Raw genomic sequence first — 24,052 nt, 5'->3', positions numbered from 1 at the left:
AGTTACAGCCAGTTCTATCAGCTGCTCAGTGGTTATTAGGTGTATATTCATATCTTGGCAGAAGTTCAATGATGTAGTCATTGGTGTGAAGGTGAACAGAGATTAAGGTTTCTCATTTCAAAAGAATCATAAACTGAAGAATGATTTACAAATAAATTATAAACAAGACCATAACATGACTGTGCGCCAAATTTCAGTACCAAATTGTTTTCAAAGATACGGTGTATGAATATCTGTTTACACACAAAACAACTGTGATTTTATTTTAACACACCTCACCTGATTAACACACATGACCTGTGTTGAAACATTAACAAGTCAATCTCAGCCATTCAAGAGTTTAATATGGATTTTTTCCTTTTTGAACTCTTTTTCAAACACACACACACACGCACACACAAAACATTGGTTTTACTGTACAGATTTGAAAGTCTTGCAAATCTTAGTAAAAAATCTTTTGGGGCCTCTGTCTACTGCATCCCAGACTTTGATGTTTAGAGGTTGTATTTAGTTTGGTTTGTACACTTCAAATCAAACTCATCCACATAGTCCAAGAATTACAGACATAGAAACTGATTCAGCCTTTATGATTCATTTACAGTATGTGCTGTAGTTTCATCTGGCTGACCTTCAACACAAGGGAGGGTTAGGTAGGGAAGGTTTGTCACAATTGAGTTCTCCACATTTTATATCAATTTGGCACATATATATTTTACATGAGTAAAGTACTTCAGCTACATGAGGGGCTTGTTTTTCAATGGAGTAGCACATTCCACACAGTTACTTGCCAAGGAAATGACCACGCCACTGAAACACCTCCTCAGAGATGACTGGTTGTGCCTGGCACAAAGAGATAAATGCCTACTGTATGAAGCATGAGTAACTCCTGCAAATATTTCTCTCTGATTTCAGACTTCCTTGGAAAATGAAAAACAATGTCTGTCTGTTTACTGGTATGTTGTACTTGTACATAATATATAATAAATTAGACACTACTTCATTTTCAGATTTGGCTCACGAGGCACCACCCAGGGGAAAAAACTGTTTTATGTTATTTACACTTTTAAGTAAAAACTTGTAATCAAATTGAATTTATACTTATGAATAACATACAAATATGTGACTAAATAGAAAAATGTCCAAAAGAGAAAAACAGCTGTACATCACATACAACCAAGTACCAGAACATCTTCACGAATCAGGGTGCACAAGCCTACTTTTCCTGACATCTGAATATCCCAACAATGATAGCTATAGTGAAAGTCCAGGCTCCAACGATGATGATTACTGAAGCAGCAACAACAATCTTTTCGGCTGCACTGAGCTTCTGAAATTCAGAGATGCAGTGGTGAAAAACAGGCATGAGCTTGCGTTTCTGTCGTAATGCCAAATTTCTTATGGCACAGGCAGTTGTCATTACAGCACAAATGTTTAAATCAAAACATGTAATATTGCCATGATGTGGACAGGCTCTCACCTTTTGTCTTTGTTGCCTCTTTTGCTCCCTCCTTTTTGAACTCACTGTGAGAGAAAATAATGACAAATATTATTTTTGTATTTTTATTAATTTATAAGAATCCATTCTGCATGTCATGCATGGCATTATATTCAAGCAAGTCATTCACCTATTTTGCTTCTCCTCAGTATTATTTTTATGTGTGTACTGAATATGAAAACCCAGACTGCAAACAGGAAAATCCATGCAGAGTAAGCGATCATCACTTTCAGAAGCCAAGACTCTCTTCTGTTCTGCCTGCAATTGTCAATCTCCAAAACGCCAAGAAATATGACAGCAACTGTGTGAAAACAGAGAATAAAAATCAGAGCACTCAACAGGCAGTGGCAACTATCTGAAGTGATGGTGTGAGCTCTTACATCGGTTATAACAACCCGTCTCTGTTGTTGTAAAGCAATAGTTTGACATGTTGGGAAAAGTGTTTATTTGCATTCTTTCTTCAAGAGCCAGATGAGAATATGTGTGTCTGGTAAATATACGGGCACTACCAGCAGCTGGCTAGCTTAGCATTAACTGGGACTGGGGGGAAACTTCATATCTACCTACAGGGAAGAATGCATACAATCTCATTTCCATAAATGTCACACTTTTTCTTTAAATACATTAAACAAGAAATCATCTCGCGGACAAAAATTCCCGCGCTAAAGACGGGAATTAGATGAATGTCCTTACTTGCAAAAATCTCATGGATGACAGAGCACATTCTGACAGCCAGGTGACAGATCTCCTTCCTTGAGCAAATCAAAAGAGACACAAAAACAACATTGCGCAAGTTGTTGGTGTCAAGTTCAAGTTAAATATTTAGGCAGAAGAAGAGGCCTCAAACTTACAGTTCATGACTGGGTCCTAATGGCAGAGTGACGATTACCAGCTCTACGAAATTAACTGCTATCACCACATACACAAGAGCTACAAGAGTGACCTAAACAAGCACACACAGAGAAGGAGACATAAATACAGACATTTACACCCACATTAAAAATAACCTTAAAAAAATTCAGAAATTGTAGATAGAAAAGTGCTATACTCCACTAATCATTACTCACTTCAGAGGAATCCTCCAAGTAAAACCAGACCACAGCAATTATTTCAACTGCTGCACAAACCACACTGCACAATATCATCAACCCCTACAAAAGAAATAACAAGCACTGTCAATGATCTTAATAAACCTGAATAATTAGCGTTTGTTTAGTTTAGTTTAGTTTAGTTTAGTTTAGTTTAGTTTAGTTTAGTTTAGTTTAGTTTAGTTTAGTTTAGTTTAGTTTAGTTTAGTTACCACAAAAGTTTGAGAACCACTAATTTAGTATTTGTTTTTAAAGGCAGAAGCACATAAGCACAGGACAGTGACTGAGCCTACAAAGGTCATATAACATTTACAGACTCTGTTGGTTTGCAATGCTTGTCACTAACTTTAATATAACTTAAAAACAAGCAATCTCAGACAATCATCAGAATCTTTAAATGACTATGGCTAACTAGATAACATTTGCCAATAAATATCTCAAGATTTTCTTAAATCAAATCCTTCTTCTCATGCTATTTATGGTGGGCACTTTTTTCTCCAAAAGTCATGCAATGTGTTTAAATTGTGTGATTTACATAGTAGTGCAGGATGAGGAGATCTTGAAATAGTAGTAACACATCGCCTTACCTTACACAGAGAAAGAGAAAAGTGGCCATTGAGGTTGGTGGCTATGTTTAACAGTCCCTGAAGAGAGACAAGACAAATATATAATATATACTTACATATATTTTGTGATGACAGTGTCTCACCATGCTACAGTGAGGGGGGACTATGGTGTCATTGCATTTACTAGGTGATGTGCATTGTACTACAAATACCATACCACTTTCAGTATGTCAGTATAACTGTCGATACTCATCAGCACAGGAACTCCTTCCTAAAGATAAATCAAAGAGAAACCAGTCTTTTAGATCAGAAATGTGTCTGTTGCTGTTGGGTGTTGCACTGGATGTAAGTTGTGTAATAGGAGGCAAACTGGCCATACTTACCTCTGGAAGTGTAGCATTTGGCTTTTGAGAACTTGTTGTAGTACTTGGTTCAGTATTTGTTGTAGTACTTGGTTGAGTACTTGTTGTAGTACTTGGTTGAGTACTTGTTGCAGTACTTGGCCTCTGAGTACTTGTTGTAGCACTTGGTTCAGTACTTGTTGTAGTACTTGGTTGAGTACTTGTTGCAGTACTTGGCCTCTGAGTACTTGTTGTAGTACTTGGTTCAGTACTTGTTGTAGTACTTGGCGGAGTAGGTGTAATGACATTCACTTCCACTCCTTCCCAGAACGTACTGTAAGACTGAACAAATGTAGCTCTGAAACATATCAAACAGGAACAGGTGTTAATGTAAATCACTTGTGCTCGGTTTTGCTCAGGTTTGTCCATGACTTTTGGAGGTCGGTCAAGGTGTACAAATCCTACCTGAAAGTGATATTTAGCTCTTCTCCCTGTGCTGTCCAGTTAACTTGTATCAACGTCTTTCTAGCTTCGTTTATATGACTAACAGCCGAGCCCTGAGGAGAGTTCCAAAAGTAAAGCAAACATTACATTCATGAGAAAGCAAGAAATAATAATAATGAGAAATGGGATGTTTACTTACTTCTAATCTACTGCATGCCATCAGTCTAGCCCCATAAGACGGAAGCAGGATGAACTTTCCAACAGGACCCATGTCGTTGGCCGCGTCTGTCTGTCGCGCCTCCAACATAAATCCCCGGAATGATGTGGATCCACGGAGAGAAACTGAAACGTGGTTTGAAGAAGAGATCGTAATAACTTTGTTGTAATAAGTAAATGACCACGGCAGCAACGTTTTTTAGTGCTAAACAAGCATCCAGGAAATGGGAACCAACCATATCTGTACCTATTATAGGCTCTCCCTCTCTGCCCTCTGCATAAGAGACCTCATAGGGCGGTATTTTGGTCTGAGGAGGAATAAGTTGCCCTGTTCTGGACTTGTGAATAGGTGACATCGTTACACACGAGTCCGGGAAGGGAGAATTTGGATACCCATGCACCTTTGTGATGAAGTCAAGGCCGATCAAAATCCACATCCACATCTGTAAAACAAGTGTGCAATGCCATCCATAAATGCCACAAACCAAATGTGAACATATCTTTTTCAGCCTTCTTCATCAACATACACTCACTAAAGATGAATAAACTTAGCCTGAAACTATGTCACAGTGAGGAATGGTACCCAATGCGGATGTAAACACCAAATGCAGATGTAAACACCCTTGTTTGTGGGAGTACAGAGTCACCACAAGGAGTCTTTGAAATGTGTATTTTTTTGGTTTTGAAAATATGAATAATTTAAACTAAATTAGGCCCAAGAGTAAAGTAAATAGGAAGTATTTTTAGACAGCTCTCTGTTTCATTCAAAATCAAACTGGCAAATGAAACAAACAATACAGTGACAGTAACAACTGTTTTCTCTTACGTTCATATAAAGTATTTGGATACAACGGCCAGTTCAAAGTTCAGAGTTAAGATATCAAACCACAAATATGGACTCGCAGTGAAAACAAGGAAAAGTCCTGTTGAAGTCTCTTTGAGGAAAACAGAAGAAAACTTATAAATACCTTCGCAGAGAGGGCTGCTCCTTCAAGGACAGTTAGATGTATAATGATTGTTAAAGAGAGCAACAACTCAGTGGACCGAATGAGGAAGTCAGGCAGATCAATCCAAGCGCATGCCTGAAGCTGCCCACATGGGCAAGTGAAATTATAAACAAATACCATTTCCCTTTATCGTTGATCAGACCTGCTGATATCTCTGATTTATTGGTTTTTACAACAGCATGCAGGTTCCCTGTTTGCTCCAGAGTTTCTTAAGAAAACTTCTATGACAGTTTTGTGTCTGTGCCTATGTTTATACCCAGGATATAAACCTTGTGGTTTTATGGAGCAAAGGTTGGGGGTGGGGGTGGGGGCGGGGCTGTAATCTAATACATCTTTTGGACTGTGAAGGAAAAAGGGATGGAAAACAGTGGGAATGAGATTATAACTTGTTAAAACTGAAAGTGATAGCTCAATGGTATGGTCTAACTTTACTCAGATGAATATTATGCACATGGAAAAATGTTGAATTAACAAGCTGCTGGCAAATTGCAATTAATGAGTTAAAGACTCTCTGTCCTTAAACTGTTTATCCAGAAGTAAATTAATGAGATGAGTGAATTGGATAATATGGAGATATGTATCCTCCTCAGACCCAGAGGAAAAAAAGGTTTTGCCTTTGTGTTTTTTTTTAGGATAATTTAAGTGTTGTGGTTGAAAGAATCATGTTGCAATTTTTTTTTTCAAACACATTGTTTATTTATTTCTTTTAACTGTCCCTTGTAGTGGACATAGGGTTTTTGCTTGATACATAATGTAATGATGTAATGTTATGATGCTGAAATCCTTTTTGTATGGATTTCCTTTAGAAATTATGTTCATTTCAAGAACATTAAACAAACAGTTACATGAACAATACATATTTGAACACTAGAATTTTGAACTATTCTTATGGATCTCCTTTTAAATGAAGGAGCAAATCAGCACATTTCGGTCAGACCTTTACTATCGCAACTTGTCAGTTGGTCTGTGTGCAAAGATGAAAGATGCCAGCTATGTAAGGATAATAATGATCACGTTGATCAATGGGGGGCAGTGTAACTTCTGTGCATAGGGTGTGTCCAGATTGAAGTGTATGGCAAAGGCCCGAGTGTTTGAATACAAACCAGCAATGCCACCTGAAGAGGGGCTGTTGCACTGTTGCAAAACAGTTGCACTCTTGCACCAGCAAGCAGATGAGCAGGTCTGATGCAATGAGTTGTTACATGTAAAATGCTTTATCTATCTGGCCTTCCACAGAAAGGCCAGAAAGATGTCATGTTTTTTTTTTTTTTTTTTTAAATTCAGTCTTTTTAACAATACAAATCTATTCACACAAATACACATTTTTTTGTTAATGGGAAGATAATTTGGAGATATCCTCACGATTTTGTAGAGGTTGTAGAGGCTTATCATGAAAAAAAAGCTGTGATCAGTTGAAAAAGTCATTGTTTTTATTGCACAAAGGAAACGAGAAGTGCAAGTTGCATTGGGACAGTTCAAGCACCACAATTGTTTTTGAAATGTTTTACATGATTATGTATCAAGTTCTATTCTGTGAATCTACATATAAACCACAGAAAAACCGAGAATTTAGCAGATGAAAATGTGGATTGACTGTTAATATACAAGCACATTTGCTAGAATTACAACAAAAAGGATTTTAACAATGCCCTTGCACAATTACATGTAAAAGTGATGTTTATCTGTTCTATACAATGACATGAAAAAATTACATAAATTACAAAATTACAGTGATAAGTGAAATCTAATTTGTCATTCTCAAACGTTTTTACACATTTACTCATTTACACTGTGAGGATATTTGCTAAAGTGGTTCCACTTCCGCTGTGACTAACATTTTTTACATGCCCATGAAAAACAAGTTTGTTTAAACTGCCAGTAGATAACTTTATGTTACAATTCCACATCCCACACGAGCTACATGTTAAGACAAACATTTAACACAGACCCAGGTATGCAACAATAAACAGCAAAAGTACAATCTGAATTTTGAGTGGAGCTTGCTACAAACTACAACATGTGAATCAAGTGGATTTTACCAAATGCATTTTTAAAATCAGTGATGCACAAGTAAACATAAGAATGAAATGCTTGAACAGGAGCTAGTACATTGACCCCTGTGAGACAAGGTTTTGCATTCTAACCTGCTTTTCCTCGACTGGACTTTGCCGACTGAACATTCGACGCAGCATTAACTTCAAATGGCTCCTAAACTTCACACCGACGAATGCATAAAAGACAGGGTTCAGGCAGCAGTGGGAGAAAGCAATGAGCCGGCACACATAGAATGCATAATCGAGCTGGACGCTTGCTTCACACTGAAATGGTGAAACCACATCGTCAGCCAAAGTTCTCAGAAAGATGACCACATTGTATGGCACCCAACCGATGAAGAACACAGCCACGATACAGAAGACTAACTTCACTGCTCTGTTCTTTGTGTGGGATCTTGTTCTTGTGATTCTTCTCAGTATTTGGATGTAGCAGAAACCCATCACCACAAAAGCAACCGAGAAGAAAATATTCTGTTGGGTGACAGCAATTCTTTTCCACGAGGTGTTTTCGTACTCACACCCGAGGGAATGTGTACCATTATGAGGGATCGAGAGGAGAGAGCTGTAGAGCAGGGACGGCATGGCTGCTCCACTGCTGATAATCCATGTTAGGATACACAGGAAAATGCCAGTGGTGAGTTTTTGTATGCGCAGGTCAGAGAGAGGGTGGACCACTGCCAGATACCTGTAGATGGTCATGATTGTCAGGAAGAGGATGCTGCTGTAAAATCCAGTGAAGAAGACAAATGTTACAATTTTGCAGAGAATCTCTGAAAACAACCATCCATAGATGTGGTAAATGGCCCAGAAGGGGAGACCGGTGGTGAAGATGAGGTCAGAGATGGCCAGGTTGAGGATGAATATGTTGGTGAGAGACTTGAGGTTTTCGTACAGAGCCAGGATTACAAGGACGAGGATGTTTCCTGTGAGGCTAAGTGTGATCACAACAGAGAAGAAAATAGGAATGGCAATGGATCCAAATCTGACCACCTCGCCTTTCTCACACACTTCATCGTCATAGTCAGTGTCATATTGGCTGTCATTCCAGCTGACATTCATTGTTAAAGCAGAACCTGGAATAGAAGTATAGAATTAGTATGTGCCTTAGGATCATGGTTATTTTGGTCTTAAATATGATTAATTTCAGTGACTTAAGGAGGATACACTGGAATCCCATTTGTGAGCACAAAATACTACTGCAGGGCAAAAAAATTACCTACCTTCTGTTTGATGGGAGTGATATGTTGTTGGACAGGACGCTTTCTCTCTACTAAAAAGAGAAAAAATGGGACGGGTTAAATAACCTCATGAGAGGTAGTGTTTTCTGTTCCTAGTCCTAGTTCTTGTAGGCTGACCTTTTTTTTTTTTTTACCATACTGTGTCCTCATGTCCTCAGCTCGGCTGAACCTGTGCAAACCAGTGCAAATGGGTATTTGAGTTCTTGAAGGGCCAGTTTACCCAAATTACAAAACTTACTAAGCCTCTGACTTCATTCTTAACCTTGGGAAAAGTTTTTTGATGAAAAATTCTTAACCCAAGTCCCATTTACTAGATTTCTACCACATCATGGATAACAGAAATCATATATTAACTGCTGTGGTATCTCTGCATATCAGCACTATCTGAGAAAATGGACAAGTGTGTGGAGATAGCTGGGAGATTGCATAGCTCAAATATATTGAAAAATTAAGGTGCTAGGTTTTCTAATAGTAACTCAGAGAAAAATTAACATTAAAAAAAACAACACTGCAAGGGGACTTCAGTCTCTGACAGTTTTACCTGGTGACTGTGGTTCACAAACCTTATACATATAGACTAGAGTACATACGCCCCTGTATAAACAAATGTTTCAATAGATATCTCACAATCAGATGTGTCACTATCTGGGGAAGTAAAATCGAAACCACCTGTATGACTTTGGATGAGTGGACACTATAAAATGAGATTTTTGAAAGGAAACTTGTGGTACTCCAGCAGCTTAGTGTTGTAGTTTCATAATGTTTAGGCACTTGTGAGAAACAGATAAAAATAGAGGAAAAAATAAATAAATAGATAAAAACAGAAGGACCAACAGTTATGTACCATGGGCAGAAATGCACAGACTTTTAGTCCCTAATGTGGTCATAATGCAACCAATGACATCTTTTCATTAGACCCTTCATTAGGCCCTGCCCGGTAGATGCACATGTCTTTGAAACTCCAGACCCCAGATTTCTTTCATGCTATTTTACTTCTGGGTATCTCAGTATATATGCGACACAAAGGTTGTAAAAATCATAAAAGCCAATAAAAGCTTTCTGTATGTAGGCAAAATCTCAACAAGGTCATATTAACCGATCCCTGCAAATAAATCTGAAATAACTATGATTAGCTGCCAGAGAAACAAAGGACCACAGCAAAGCGGGACACGCAGTTGATGTCGCTGATCACATGACACTTCTGTTTACTCTGCTACTGCAACCAAACTACCCAGTTCGTGGATCCCGCCTACTAACTTCCGAGGGCTACAAGTCGCCTTCTCAGTGGACGCAACAATGTCAACCACGACAGTTTCAACAAGTTTGTATGTTCACATAAACGACCTGGGTTGTTATGGGCTTGAGTCATATCTCTAAAAGTATGTCAAAGTTATTATTCTTTTTGTTCGCGTTTTTTTTCACCACCAACTATCTAGAGACGTTTAACATTACCTAAGCTATTGTGTCCCGCTAATGTCACGGTTGTTTTCAAAATGTCTTGCCAAATGATCAGTGTCAAGCTAAAACTTACTGAGAACTAAAAAAAAGGTCGTTTGTAAACGCTTAAACAACAGATAAGTGTTCTGTTTGTCGTTAATAGATGTAAGAGAAGTAATATTAGCACTGTAGGAGGCGATAGCTAATGTTGTAAAATTGTTATTGATCTTTTCACAACTCACTAATTAGTTAGCCGTTAGCTCAACGTCAGACAAATCATAAAATGAGGTTGAACTTTAACCCCAGTGTGAATGCTCGTGTATTAAAATGTAAGGTGTTGGTCTTACGCTGCCACAGTATAAACGCTATTCAGGTGCCATATTCAGCACTTATGCTTTGTTTACTTCCCCATAAACAGGGAGACACATAAACAAGAAGTAAAAACACCTACATAATATCCGGTAATATCTGCCATGAACACTACCTCTGTGAATGTTATAAATCTCATTTTAGCTGACACTGTGTCAGAGAAGTGTTGACTCAACAACACGGTGATCTTTGCAGCCATGATTTTATGAACACAGTGGAAGCAGCATTTCTTTTAACAGTCTTAACGAATATAATAAAATGAACTTTATATGAAAGCAGTGGTGTAAACTCAGATATTGTATGATAATACAAAGTGTGAGAACTGTACGTTTTGAATGTATTCCCCTTTTTCTGTGGGTAATGAATATAGATTCTAGTGAAAAATAACTCTGTTTACATTAGGACAATTTCCAGCATGCCATGCCTGTTTGCTGTTACCATTACATCTTTGTCAGACTGGCTTTCGAGCCCAAGAGCTGCACTTTCTGCACAGAATTGAGCAATGTAGCCATCATGAAAGCTGTGGAAAAATTCTCATTAATGTTTAGCAGAATTGTGTGTACATGTTTGCCCATGCATGAGACAGTATGTTGGACTATTCATGTCAGTCTTTTGTTCCTGACTGATTCTGATTCTCTGATTCAGCAGACTGGATGTGACCCTGTGACCCCTGGTTGCCAGGGAGAGAGCGGTGGGGCCATGGCTACTGGGGCTGCTGTTGGGGAGAGCCAACTCCAGAGGATTATCCGAGATCTGCATGGTACGCCAGCCTTATGTGTGTGTGTGTGTGTGCCTGTTCGTCTCTGTGTGTGTGAATAGACTGGCAGCAGGCAGTCGTTCGATGACATGGTGTGACTGCAGAGAAGAGAGAGAAGAGTCAGAAAGGTTTGCCGTGGTGTCATGACCTCAGTCTCAGTCTCAGTGTCGGGTCTGAGGACAATCCTTAAGCCTGGAACTATCTGACCTCTGCTGGTCTTCACATCATTTGGGAAAGCATACATCTGGCCTCATGTTTGTGTAGTAAGGGTGTGGTGGCGGCCTCTGTCAGCATGCAGCGAGACAGAGAGTGTGTGCTAAGGGTGCATCCATCACGGGTGTCCTTCCAGTTTTTACGATGGATACGAGGCAAGTTTTAAATGTACAGCCTGACTGTGGTTGAAGAAAGTGGCACTGCAAAAAAATGGGAAGATTAAGGCACTAGAAAGGTCTGTGTGTGTGTGTAACTGAAAGTGCACCAAGAAGTGAAACCACAGTAACTTTCCATTTCTTCTCAGTTATTTTGCCAAATTGAACTTTCTAAGGAAATTTTAATGGTCCTATTTTTTTTATCCTGCTTCTTGTGTCCCTGATAACAGGACAAATGTATTATCTGCACGAACCCTTGCTATTAAAATTAATTTTTAATTTTATATATTTATAAGACAAGTATATTTTGAATGGGTTTTCCCAGGTTTATGTTGGTGTTACTTGTTATCTAAGAAATATTTGTTCATTCTTGAACTCATATCTGTGTTTGTATCTGCAAATTTCAGAGGCTGTTGCAGAGCTTGCGAAGGAATACAGGGAAAGTGGGGAGCCTATCACAGATGACAGCACCAACCTGCACAAATTCTCCTACAAGCTGGAGTACCTGCTACAGGTATGAATCTGAATTATTCACTGAAGATGGGAAAAAATAATTTGATTTCAAATGAGATACTCCTAGTTAGAAATATAAAGGGGTTAAATATTAACAAAACACAGATCCTTGCATGAGTGCAGCAGCTTACATATCCCACAACATATCCCACATAAAATAATCAACATTTAACAGTTTTTTATTCCAACTGTATCTTTTCTCTCAGTTTGACCAGAAGGAGAAGACCACCTTTCTTGGTACAAAGAAGGACTATTGGGATTACTTCAATGACTGTCTGGCTAAGATCAAAGGGGCCAATGATGGGATCCGCTTTGTCAAATCCATCACTGAAGTATGAAGTGTTTGTTTTTTGTTTTTTTTGTTTTTTTTTTGCGTACACTGACAGGACCGATGTAGCACTGATTATATACTGATCATTAATAATATCAGTTTACCTCTCAGATCCGTAGAAAGTAGTTCTATATATTTTGCACTCCTTCAACATTTTTTTTGTCCTCTTTTAAATTTTACATATTTCTCATGAAAAATGACAAAATAGTAGCTGTTGCATTTCAACAAGCTTTAATTGGATACATATAACATCACTTTATGAAACAGTTTTTTTGGACAAGTTGAGCAATAAATAATGAAATAATCAGTTCTCATTTACTTTGTAGTTTTTGATGTGTGGAATATCCCTGGAGTGTGAGGTGAACACCGTTTAAAAGCTCAGTGTAAAATAAGGTCTTCTTCTACTTTGATAGCTGAAGACGTCTCTGGGGAAGGGACGAGCATTCATTCGCTACTCCCTCGTACATCAGCGACTGGCTGACACACTGCAGCAGTGCCTAATGAACCACAGAGTCACCAGGTAAGACTGTCAGACTAATGAAGTCCCCTTGCAGTGTTGTTGTTTTTCTTAAATTTAGACATGAAGATTTTGTGTTGAATGTTTGTTTGTGGATTGCAAGGTCTGTGAACATTGGATAGAGGCTATAAGACATTTCATTTCCTCTTTCTGTGAAATGGGCCTGCTGCTTTAGCAGATACCAAGGTGACGGGTAGAAAGAGCAGTTTAATTATTAATAAGTATTAAATTACTGTTTTCAATGATTTACCATCTACCATGCATATCTACAGCATTACACTGGAGAGCTGTTGCCAAATTGAGAAACTACAAATAATAATCGTAATCTTAAAGTGGAATGCCACTGTTATTTTGTGCTATAGACCCTTTACATATTTTTAAGGAATTTCTTAATTTCCTGGTTGAGATGTCATTGTCCTCTGATGAGTGTTATGGACTATAATGTGAAGTTCCTTTTTCAGCCACTATAATTGTTTCTAGTTGTTCCGCTATGTATTAATTTGACCTCTCCCGCTTCTCCTTTTCTGCAGTGACTGGTACTATGCAAGAAGTCCCTTCCTGAAGCCCCACCTTAGTGTTGATATCATCAATCACCTGTATGAACTCAATGAGGTCCAGTTTGATGTCGCTTCCAGAGGGCATGATCTTGATGCCTCTTGGCCCACTTTTGCAAGGTAAGAAATCTCGAAAACAACAGGTAGAGCAAATAAAAACTATAAAATTGATGTCAGATATCTGAATGAGCATTAAGAAATGGTCACAGAAGCAAATGTGTCCAAACACAGGACTTCCTTTGCTCCAGCTTTGTAGTTTAGTCAGGATGTGTGATATTTACAGTGTTTACAGTATTACATTTCCTTTTTGATGAACAGGAGGACACTGGGAAGTGCAAACTCACCTGGCCACATGTGGAAACCACCCAGTCGCAGTTCCAGCATTAACAGTCTGGCCAGTACCTACTCCCAGGTAAGTGACCTATATCTCCAATAATATCCTGTCATTTTATCGTAATTTTAAAATTATTACAGGATGTTCATCACTCCTTCCCTTCTCCTTTGGTTTCTCTTACAACTGTCTAGCAAGCACCTGAGTTTCCCTCTAGCCCTGACTATGGTCATGGCCTGCTGAATGACCTGAATGAGTCCCTGCCTGCCTGCACTGAAGATGTCAGCACAGTTGAGGACCTTCGCCTAGAGCTGGACCAGTCAGAGCTGAAGCAGCGGGAACTCCTTGATAAAGTGCAGCAGCTGGGCGAGGAGGCTGCTGAGCTCAGGGGCGTAGTCGTGGAGCTGCAGAGGCAGCTGGATGTGTCGCTTGCTGCCCAAGAGGAGCAACAGGGCTTGCAGTCAGAACTCAAGGCTAGGAAAGGGAGAGAGGAGTCCATGTCCAGAGAGATGGAAGCACTCAGGACTAGGGAGAAAGCCATGGAGGCTGAACGGCGCCTGCTCCAAGAAAAGTTGGCAGTAACTGATGCAAAGAACATAGAGCTCATGGCCAAGTTGGATGGGGTTCTGAGTGAGAAGGGCCAACAGGCAGCCAACTACTTTGATTCAGCACAAAAGATACACGAGTTGCTGGACAGACTGAAAGAGGCAGAGAAAGGGAAAATGGAAGCTGTTGCAGAGGTAGAGGAGAAGAGGAGGCAGGCAGCAAGGCTAGAGGAAGAGCTGAGACTCAAGGAGGCGGCTGTAAATGAAGGTGAAACAAAGTTTGGAGCATTAGTTACGTCGACCTCTGAGGAGAGGAACAAGTTGGAGGCAAAAATGGAAGAACAGTGCAGTGCCCTTGACAAGCTGCAGGGGGCATTGACTTTGAGAGAGAAGGAGGCGAACAACCTACAAAGGCAGCTGCAGGACCTCCAAAGAGCTCTAGAGGAGAAAGAAAAAGAGATGGAGGTGGTGAAGAGGACGGTACAAGAAGATAAGGATGAAATGCAGAAGAATGTTGGAGGCTTAAGAGAGACTTTAGAATTAGAAGTCAGTGCTCTAAAAGATCAGGTTGAAAGGAAAGACACAGAGCTAACCTCCACCTGCAAGACACTACAACAGCTAGAAGCCAAGTACCAAAGCCTCAACATGGAAAAGGAGAAACTGACAACTAGTGTTGCCGAGCTGGAGGGTAACGTCAAAGAAAAGACCACGAAGATAGAAGATTACAAGACACAGTGCGCAAATTTAATGGAACTGAATGAGAAGCTGCTGATCACGGTGAAGAAAAACGAGGAGTTGAAGAAGGAGATGGCAGACAACAGAGCATCGCTTGAAGCTGAATTAGCAACTCTAAGGGCTTCAGAGAAACAGCTCCGAGGCCTGCTGGATGATACCAAGGTGACAGTGGATGAAAAAGAGAAGCGGTTGCGTGAGGAGAACCGCATGTTGGATGAGAGTCTGCAGCGAGCCACCATGGCCGCAAAGCTCTCCGAGAGTACATCCAAGCAGCTTGAGCAGGAGAACCAGAGTCTGAGAGAGGAGCAGGACACTGTGAAAGCAGCTCTTAACCGCATGCAAGCAGACCTGAAGAGTGTTCATGGGCAGATCGGTGAGTTGGAGAAGAATTTAGGAGCTTCACGCAAGAATGAAGCCAGTCTTCAAGAACAGCTCCAAACCAAAGAGGCAGAGCTAGAGAGCAAAGAGAAGAACCTTGTTGAGCTCCAGTCCAGGTTAAAAACCCTGGAGGCCAGGGAGAAGGAGCTCGAGACGGCCAAAGCTGATGCAGAAGCAACCTGTGCTAGACAGACAGAAGTGATCGAAAGGGAGAAGCAGGCAATGGAGAAATCTCAGCTGGAGAGGAGTTCTGTCCAAGCAAAGGAAAACCAAGAAGTGACTGGCAAACTGAGTGTGGTTGAGGGCCAGTTGGAGGTAAGCATGAAGGAAGCGTCCAGGCTCCAGGCAGAGATCCTGGACCTCAGGGTGCAGGTACAGAGGTCTGAGGAGGAAAAGCTTAAATCCCAAGCACAGCTGGAGGTGACAGAAGCCCAAAGAGATGAGCTCAGGACTCTGACCGAGCAGCTTAAAGCTCAGACGGAGGCGCTGAATCAGAAGCACATAACGGAGCTTATGGAGTGCAAAAAGAAAGAAGAGGCGCTGATTGAACAGCGTGACAGAGAAGTAGCTGCCCATGCTGAGCTGGCTATCTCTGTAACTGCTATCCGAGAAGAGCTGTCCACCTTAAAGGCAGAAAATGGCAGGTTGGTCCTAGAGAACAGCGAGATACGTGAGGGTCTGCACAGGGCAAACACAGAGATGGCCGAGCTGGGGATGACCATCTGTAACCTAAGTGCAGAAAAAGAAGAGGCCAGAGAGCACTGGGCAGGCGACGCTGCCAGGATTGAAGAGCTGGAGAACGAGGTAGAGCGAGTAGAAGAGTGCATGACAGAACTGCGACTAGAGGCTAACAGACTGAGAGAGGAGCTGACACAGAAGGAGACACTTCCAGGGACAATCCTGGAGCTCCAGGATCAGCTGGGAAAGGCCAAGGACCAAGTACAGAGCGTCAAGGAATCCAGCCAAGAGGAGGTGGAGGCCATCAAGTTCCAGATGAGCTCAGAGAGCATGAATCATCAGACCCAGATGAAGGTGAGTCAGTCAGAACCTGTTAATTATGTATTAGTGGTGTATTTTATTTTTAGTTTATTGTGTCCAAATATCCAGATCATGCTAGCAGCACGGCTCCAGGATTTCCAGGTGATGTGGTACAACCATTTATAGTTGACTCTCTCTTTCTTTCAATTCTCTTATGTTCTTGTCACATTTCAGAGTGTGAACGAACAGCTGGACAAGGTGAAAGTCCAGCTGCAGGAGGAGCTGAAGAATGCATCCAACTTGCGGGCCAGAGTGTCTGAACTAGAGGTGTGTGTCTGTCAAGCATCACATAATTCAGGGTTTCATAATGAGGAGACATGTGGTGGTGGTAGAATGTGTTCTGCAATCTCTGGAGACTACTTGCCTTTACAAAGAAATGCTTGTATATAAAAATACACTGCCATCAAAAAAAAAAATCTGTGATGTACTGTACAGACTTTTTCAAGTCTGTAGAAAACCACATATGATCAAGGGAATGCTGCAGATAGACAGCTGCCAATAGTGCAAGATTGTAAACATAGTGTGGAACAGACACTAAGGCCTTTATGGTTAGTGGATTTGCAGAAGGAGTGGGTTAAAAAAAAGGAAACTATACATCACGTGGGACAAAATAACCTGCTGACTGCAGAAGGCACAATCATTGCAGTGTACTGATCCTAATCGAATGAATACCTCCATGAAATTGCTTTGAGATCCTAATTTTTCCTCCATGATTTGATGCCTTTATAGATCCATATAATAAGATTTGTTTTTGTGGGATGTTTTAGATTTAATTGAAGAGATCGACTCAGTCTCTCTTAAAGCTGATATTGGATTTTCCTGAATGACATGTTTGATTTCCCCTCTAGTACAAGATGCATATGAAAACTTGTCAGATTTTCATATAGAAATACACAAACTCCTTCTGAAATGACTCAGAAAACTATTCTGGATCAGTTCCGGTACTAACTTTATTTTTCCAGCAGTGTTCAAGAGAACAAAAATATTTAAGAGGACCAAACAAATGAGTTGTTTAAGTTATTGTTACTGACAAATCAAGAGTCACAAATGTTTGTACTGACGGGTGTTTTTATGTATGTGTCCTGATAATCTTTAATAAAGGCTGAGAATGAGCAGTACTTGCAGCTAACTGGCGAGAAAGATGCTCACATCACAAAGACAGAAGCAACCATTCGTGAGAGTGAGAGTGAGATCCAGCAACTGAGAGACGCAGTAAGCAGGTGCGTCCATGACCACTCATACTTGTGAATTTCATCTTACGATTAAAAAAAAAATAAATAAAAAAAATACTGATTCATTTTCTACTCTCTTCAGTGCTGAAGAAGCACACTTGGCTATGCAAAAGGAATGCGAGGAATTGCAGCAGAAACTCAAAACGGTGGATGCTGACAGGCAAAGCCAGTACCTGAAGATGGCCGCGGAGATCGATGACCTCAACAGAACCAAGACCAACCTTGAAGAGCGGCTCATTGAGCTTATCCGGTATGACCTGTCTCTATTACCACTGTCAGTGCAACAGGCAGAGAGATTCTTAATGAAGAAAAGGGTTAAAGTTCGTTTTCTCTTTGTGTGTCTACCACCTTGTTATGTTTGATTGATGATGAGATTGAGACTGAGAACAGGTCTGAAAGAAAGAGGGCGGTACAGAGGCACTACTGAAGAGAACGGTAGCTTTTTATACATCATTCTTCGCTAGATTCAGCAAGCACTGTTTCCTTTCTCCCTCACAAAGCTTTCATCTCCTTAAGGGATACACAAATACAGTGATTCTGTCAACTCCCTTGTGAGGTGCCCACATTATTTCAATCTTTTGTACTCTTGCATTATGCGTGCCTTCATTGTTTTTTTCTCAGTTCCATCATTTGGAAAAATAAAACTAACCAAAATAACACGGTGTGAAGTATATATGAGTATATATATTATGAAATCACAGTCCAGTACAAGTACATGGAGTTCTAAATTTGTTCAGTCTTCAAAGATCCTGAAGTGTGAAACATACAATATACACAGAGAAGATCACAAGGTTGGAGCAGCTTATTTACAGTAAAGCTAGCATTCATCTGCCTCCAGAGCAGCTGTGAAATATTAAGCATTAAATGTTTTAATCCAACAGAACGCAGTTTATTAGCAATCAAGGTGAATTCATCCAAGTGAAAAAAGTCAGGTCAGGATTTGTTAAGACAGCACCAAATGACACTTGCATGCATTTGTCTTGTTTGTGCATCACAACAGGGACAAAGATGCTCTGTGGCAGAAGTCGGACGCACTGGAGTTTGAGCAGAAACTGCGAGCAGAGGAGCGCTGGTGGTTGCTGGATAAAGAGGCCACTCACTGCCTGGGCTGCCAGGGCCAGTTCACCTGGTGGCTGCGGAGACATCACTGCAGGTGAGCTTTCAGTTGGCATTGTGGCCTCCTGTACTCACTACATACAGCACTTGTGCACTTTGTCAACATGCACGACACCAAGAACATGTTTTTAGTAACAAAATTGTATGACTTTTTTTTTCTAGGCTTTGTGGTCGTATCTTCTGTTACTACTGCAGCAACAACTTTGTGATGACCAAGCACAGCGGGAAGAAGGAGCGCTGCTGCAGGGAATGTTACACCCAACACAGTGCAGTGGTGGAGAGGTTCACAGAAGCAGAGCTGAGTCCTTCAGATACCCAACCTCCTCCACCTGGCGCAGGACCTCATCCACCACCTGAACCAGCCCCTTACAAACCCACCCCTAGGGTAACAGGTGAGAGGCACACTGGGAAGAACAACACATAACTAACTACTACGCACTAACTTGGCACTGCACACTTGTTTATCATTATAGTTCTCTGGGCCTCAGTCTTTTTGTTCAACTGCAGAAGTGAAAAGACCGACTGTCTAATTGGGGAACAAAGACAGAAACTTCTAGCTACAGAGTTTTTATTCGGTAGACAAAACAGGAAGAAGATGTTTTGCTGTTATTGTAAAGACAAGAATGCTGCATAATGTTAGATTTATTTTTATAGTTACTTTGTCTCATACATAAATTTCAAAATAGATTTTTTGCAATGCCATGCAATGCCATACATGCATACACTGCGTGATCCCCACAGTGTAGCATGAGAGGAGATGGTGGTTGTTTTCTGTACCGTGTTTCAGTTACGTAGTCCATTAAACCTATCGATCGATTCCTCCCAGTTTCTGACCCCAGCAACAGATCTGATGATGGCGCTTTCGACATCATCACAGAAGAGGAAGTGAATGGCGTCTACGACAGTGACACCACCTCCCAGACCACAGGAGGCTCACTGGATGGAGAGCAAGACCGACGGCATCCAGGAGCACTGGAAATGTGAGTGTAATGTGTATCTGGGGACAGAGCAGAGGGGATGAGAGTGATGAGACCTGGTTCAGCCGGTCGTTTTCTGAGCCTCTGGTCAGACTCCTCGGGTGAGGTTGAGCCAATGATGTCAAATAGTGTCCCATAATGTCCCACTGCTGCTTAAAAAAAAAAGGTAATAAATACAGCTTCAGCCCAATACATTCTGTTTGAGTGTAGAAGTCTCTGTAATAGCTACAATTAGAGGTGTTTGTTTCCTTCGTTTCAAACCTACCTGACATTTCCCAGTCACAGTTCCCCTCTAAAGCATTCATCAGTAAAGGCTTTAGAGTGTCCTGGATGTGTGTCTCTGTCCCCCTTCAGGTGGCAAATAGCAATTAGGGAAGTACGTTCTCTTCTCAGAAATGAGAAGTACCACAATATGTTCAGTCGCTCAAGTACTCCATTTGTGAAAAACAGGTTTCCTAAATTGTAACTGGAATCCACCCTGGAATTTATGCAGCTAAGTTGTGGAATATACAGAAATGTAGCTCGGTGATAACAGTGAGGAAGATGAGGTAACACTGAATTATCTTGTGCTGAGAATCAGGATAATGACCAGTATAAAAGTTAAGCATTATGTACGTGAACTTAAGTAAACGGTATAACACAATGACCTATGGGTAAAATTCATCATCCATTATAAATGCATAGTCATGGTTCTGGAGTGTATCACTGAAATATTCTAAAGATATACTGTACCTGTCATTTTATCACTGCGGCACTGAAGAGTTTCATACATCGGAAATAAGATGTGTCTTGTGTTGGACTTTGCAGAGGGACAGGAGATGTGACCCCTGACGACCCTGAAGAGCACGTACCCACTGTACAGGACTCAGAGATCAACCTTCTCAAATCAGGAGAAGTCACGTGAGTCTTTGATATACCTCATACATAAATAACTTTTTAAGTCAGCTTGGTGTTGGTAGAGTTAGTTCCACTGTAATGTGTAATAAAATTCATTTGTTGACATTACAGGATGGCTGTTCCTCTCAGTATCAATGATATTACTCAGTTTGGTGACGGTTCCAGGGAGCTCTTCATCAAGTCCAGCTGCTACAGTGTGATTACCGTTGTTGTGAGTGACTGTGGGCCAACCATCAGCTGGATGTTTTCCTCTGAGCCCAAAAGCATCTCCTTTAGTGTGGTTTATCGGGAATCCACTGACACTCAGGTGGAACAGTCAAAGGTAGATGGCCTTATTGTGTGTATTTCTATGTTTATGCACAAAAATGTGAGATCCAGGAACGACTGGCAACCCTTTTTAACTTGAGCTCTGATAATCAATCATTACCAAACACAATGGAATGACCCTGTGCGTGCTTTCATGTGCGCCCCCTACTGAGGGCTGAGGAAAAACACTGCAGGCTGTCAAGCGTGGCTCAGCAGGTTGAGGTACACATCCTGCTCTTAAAATGTCAGGGCCTGTAAACACGTTATGACCTTTCGTCTCATATTTCCATCCCCCTCCCTCTCGTGCCGATGTTTCCTTTGTGTGATTTTTTTCTTTTTTGATTTGCTTTTGATTCAACGTGTGTTGGAACTGACTATATATTACAGTTATTATGATAATGATGATGATTGTATATTTGTTGTTCAACATAAAGAGAGTTAAAGATTATTTTAGTATTTATTTATAGGTAGAATGGCCTAAGGGAAATTTGTAGAACTTCTGACAGAATCTCACTCTGAGTTTCACTTCAGACCAATGTCCTTGTTCTGCTCTCAGGTCCTGATTCCTCTGACTCGCTGCAATTCTCATAAAGAGACAATTCAGGGTCAGCTGAAAGTCCGTCATCCCGGCCTCTACACGCTCATCTTTGACAACTCATTTTCACGGTATGAAACTCCTGACATCCAGCGTCCTTCTCCTGATTATTCCCTCAAAGTGGCAGACGCATGCGAATGACTGAAATGTTTAAACTCTTATTGTGTTGGTCATCATTTTCTGCCACTGTTGTGTGTGTGTGTGTGCATGCATTTGGCCTTTAAACCAGCTTTTTGTCGTGCCTCAGCGTCCTGTTTCAGTTAATCGGTTTGCACTCCTTTGATCAGAAACCCTCTTCCAACAGGTTTATCTCCAAGAAAGTCTTCTACCACCTGACCATGGAGAAACCCATAATCTACGATGGAAGCGACTTTCCCTGAAGCTGGATGACACGTGCTCCCACACGGGCGTCATCAGGATGTCACTGTGGCTTCAGGGAGACTTAAGAGATGGCAATTCAATGACTTTTTAATTAATTCCGTTCTTACCCAAAACCTGCTTTTACCCAAGTATTTTATGATTTTAGAAATGTTTCTATATTATTTAACTCTGTGGTGTTAGTGTTTTCAGGTGTGCTCTTGTTTTAACTGTAGCTTAAATGAAGTGAAAATGAAAGAGATTTTAAAAAGAGAAACAGAACAATTGTTTATGCAAGTTTTATGTTTTTTTTTTAATATACACCAAGTAACTTTACCTTTGGTTCCATTAGGTTTAAATTAGTACATTGTTCATTTAGAGAAAATGTCTAATTTTGGTGTTTCTTTCTGTACATTTTTGTTGGTCTTAGTTTTGGTTTGGCCTGTCTATGCAATTATCTTGAGGAATGCTGATCACTACAAGTTACAAGTAACTTACCAATATGAAATCTGATAAGGTCAGATGACAAAAATTTAGCTGCAAAAGTTTTCTATGAACACCAGGGAAAAACTTTAATATTTTTCAGAGTCATGGCCAGTTTAAAATGTTTCCAGTTTTATGCAGTCTCTTAAATCAAACGGCTAGAGAAAGCAGTAGAAGTGCAGAAAAGCGGTTTGCTCATGGTTTGTTTATTAAGTGAATCATCTGAACATATTTGTACTGTGCCAGTACAGGAAGTAAACAAAGCAGGAACTAATAACTGGCCTGGAAAAAACACAGATTCTCCATGATAACAAAGCATATGCACTTTGTGCAAATCTCAGGAGTGGGACATTAAATTGTCCTCCAGTGGCAGCATGTCCTAATTTTATGTTTTTGGAAAACTAAAAAAAAAAAGAGAGAGAGAGAGAGCAAGAGAGGAAAAACTGCCATCTTAATTCCTGTGTAAAGAGAGCTTTCCCCATCCAGTTTATAGGATCCAGTGAAGCAAAGTGCCTGTACTTACTGTACACAGGCTGACTTTGTCTCATCAGAATGACCTTCACTTAAAATATATTACTCGCTGTCAGCTGATGAGTACTTTTAAAGTGCCTATTAACTCTTATTGCCAGGAATTAGGTTTCTTTTGTAGCTGTATATTTTACACTTTGTTCTCCGTGGTAATTTGTAATAATTGGTATGAATTGGCACTAATCTATAAATCCTTAATTCCAGTGACATCACAATATGCACAATATTATGCATTTCAGTTGAAATGATTTTTCCGTAAGGTTTTCATTTCAATCTCCCTGAATCCGTTTATGTTTAGGTAACGCTCTGGCTTTTCTTGTACTCTGTGATGATGTAGTGATGAAATGGTTTGGACTATTGTTTGCTGTTTATTGTTGTTTTTTTAATCACAAAACAATGGAAAAAAAATGAGCTTGATCACTTTTGGACACAACCTTACACACCTTAATGAAGCAAGAGCTTACCTCTATGCTGCTTTTGTAGAGATCTGTTTGTGTTTCACAGTCAGATCTCTTGTATTTTGTGATGGGTGCAAATCAGTGCAATTTCTATGCAAAGCCTCATATTTTCTCTACAGAGCTGCACTTTGTGATGATTATTTTATACATTGTTACAAACGATATGAAATCTGTTAAGTTTACATTATCTTTGTCAGAAGTCACACAGGGACAGATTTTTCTACTCGCTCTTTTCGAAAGATCATTTTTAGAGGAATAAAATGTGCATTAATTATCACTACTAGCTCTCTGTGTAACTAGTAATAGACAAGTGAAACACGCATGAAACATGAATAAAATGTGAGCGTGATGACGCCTCTGACAACCACCAACCTGTGTCTGACAACTTGGAACATCAGAACAAGAAGATCCTCCTTTCTAAATTTATATCTGAAGGGATGTGGAGTAGCACCTTGGGAAGGGGAAACATTTTATTACCCCAAAAACTTGTAAACAGATAGCAACAATAGTCAACATAGAAAAAAAAAGCTGTAGAAGTTTGTTCTTCTGCCATAAATCATGAAGTGTTGATAATAAGGCAAATGTCACCTGTCAGTTCTGTTATGATTCGGTGTGACAAAATGACAACCAAAATTTCACACATCCTCACAACTGTAGCTGAAGAAACTGAGGTCATGTCCTCTGTGTTTAACCTTAGGGAATGTTTAATAGATCTGTTTGGGACCAAGCAGTAAAAGGGCAAATAGGCACATGTATGATTTTCAAAAAAATGGATTTGATT

At 40.2% G+C, this 24,052-nt stretch overlaps 3 protein-coding genes across 6 annotated transcripts; 1 reads left to right on the top strand and 2 right to left on the bottom strand.

Moving 5' to 3' along the window:
• Positions 1-242: 242 nt before the first annotated feature.
• On the bottom strand, positions 243-5,136 carry LOC121183561. 3 transcript variants are annotated; one of them, XM_041040699.1, is made up of 13 exons: positions 4,977-5,136; positions 4,398-4,593; positions 4,134-4,276; positions 3,956-4,047; positions 3,533-3,848; positions 3,367-3,420; positions 3,171-3,227; positions 2,563-2,646; positions 2,347-2,438; positions 2,189-2,247; positions 1,626-1,796; positions 1,478-1,521; positions 243-1,327 (listed from the first exon to the last, which is right to left on the bottom strand). In XM_041040699.1, exons 1-13 carry the CDS (start codon positions 4,980-4,982, stop codon positions 1,214-1,216), a joined length of 1,428 nt encoding a protein of 475 aa, XP_040896633.1. In that variant the 5' UTR covers positions 4,983-5,136; the 3' UTR covers positions 243-1,213. The 3 variants fall into 3 exon arrangements, with proteins under 3 accessions (XP_040896633.1, XP_040896634.1, XP_040896635.1); XM_041040700.1 differs by having other exon boundaries at positions 243-1,324; XM_041040701.1 differs by lacking the exon at positions 4,977-5,136 and having other exon boundaries at positions 4,387-4,489.
• A 1,429-nt stretch (positions 5,137-6,565) lies between these two features.
• Positions 6,566-8,526, bottom strand: xcr1a.1 (chemokine (C motif) receptor 1a, duplicate 1). Its single transcript, XM_041039439.1, has 2 exons — positions 8,432-8,526; positions 6,566-8,284 (listed from the first exon to the last, which is right to left on the bottom strand). Exon 2 carries the CDS (start codon positions 8,268-8,270, stop codon positions 7,260-7,262), a length of 1,011 nt encoding a protein of 336 aa, XP_040895373.1. The 5' UTR covers positions 8,271-8,284; positions 8,432-8,526; the 3' UTR covers positions 6,566-7,259.
• A 1,192-nt stretch (positions 8,527-9,718) lies between these two features.
• fyco1a (FYVE and coiled-coil domain autophagy adaptor 1a) lies at positions 9,719-23,212 on the top strand. Of its 2 annotated transcripts, none has more exons than XM_041040043.1 (18): positions 9,719-9,828; positions 10,904-11,015; positions 11,788-11,894; positions 12,100-12,225; positions 12,638-12,744; positions 13,272-13,415; positions 13,614-13,707; positions 13,821-16,316; positions 16,497-16,589; positions 17,424-17,542; positions 17,637-17,804; positions 18,555-18,707; positions 18,833-19,062; positions 19,497-19,650; positions 20,455-20,547; positions 20,656-20,866; positions 21,407-21,516; positions 21,750-23,212. In XM_041040043.1, the coding sequence occupies exons 2-18, from the start codon at positions 10,955-10,957 to the stop codon at positions 21,823-21,825; spliced, it is 4,542 nt and encodes a 1,513-aa protein (XP_040895977.1). In that variant the 5' UTR covers positions 9,719-9,828; positions 10,904-10,954; the 3' UTR covers positions 21,826-23,212. The 2 variants fall into 2 exon arrangements, with proteins under 2 accessions (XP_040895977.1, XP_040895976.1); XM_041040042.1 differs by having other exon boundaries at positions 9,741-9,828; positions 10,901-11,015.
• The last annotated feature ends 840 nt before the right edge of the window (positions 23,213-24,052 follow it).

This window comes from Toxotes jaculatrix, chromosome 6 (assembly GCF_017976425.1).
Source record: "Toxotes jaculatrix isolate fToxJac2 chromosome 6, fToxJac2.pri, whole genome shotgun sequence".
Lineage (NCBI taxonomy): Eukaryota > Metazoa > Chordata > Actinopteri > Toxotidae > Toxotes > Toxotes jaculatrix.
Note: the sequence above shows the minus strand (reverse complement) of the source record. Positions and strands in the feature narration are given on the sequence as shown.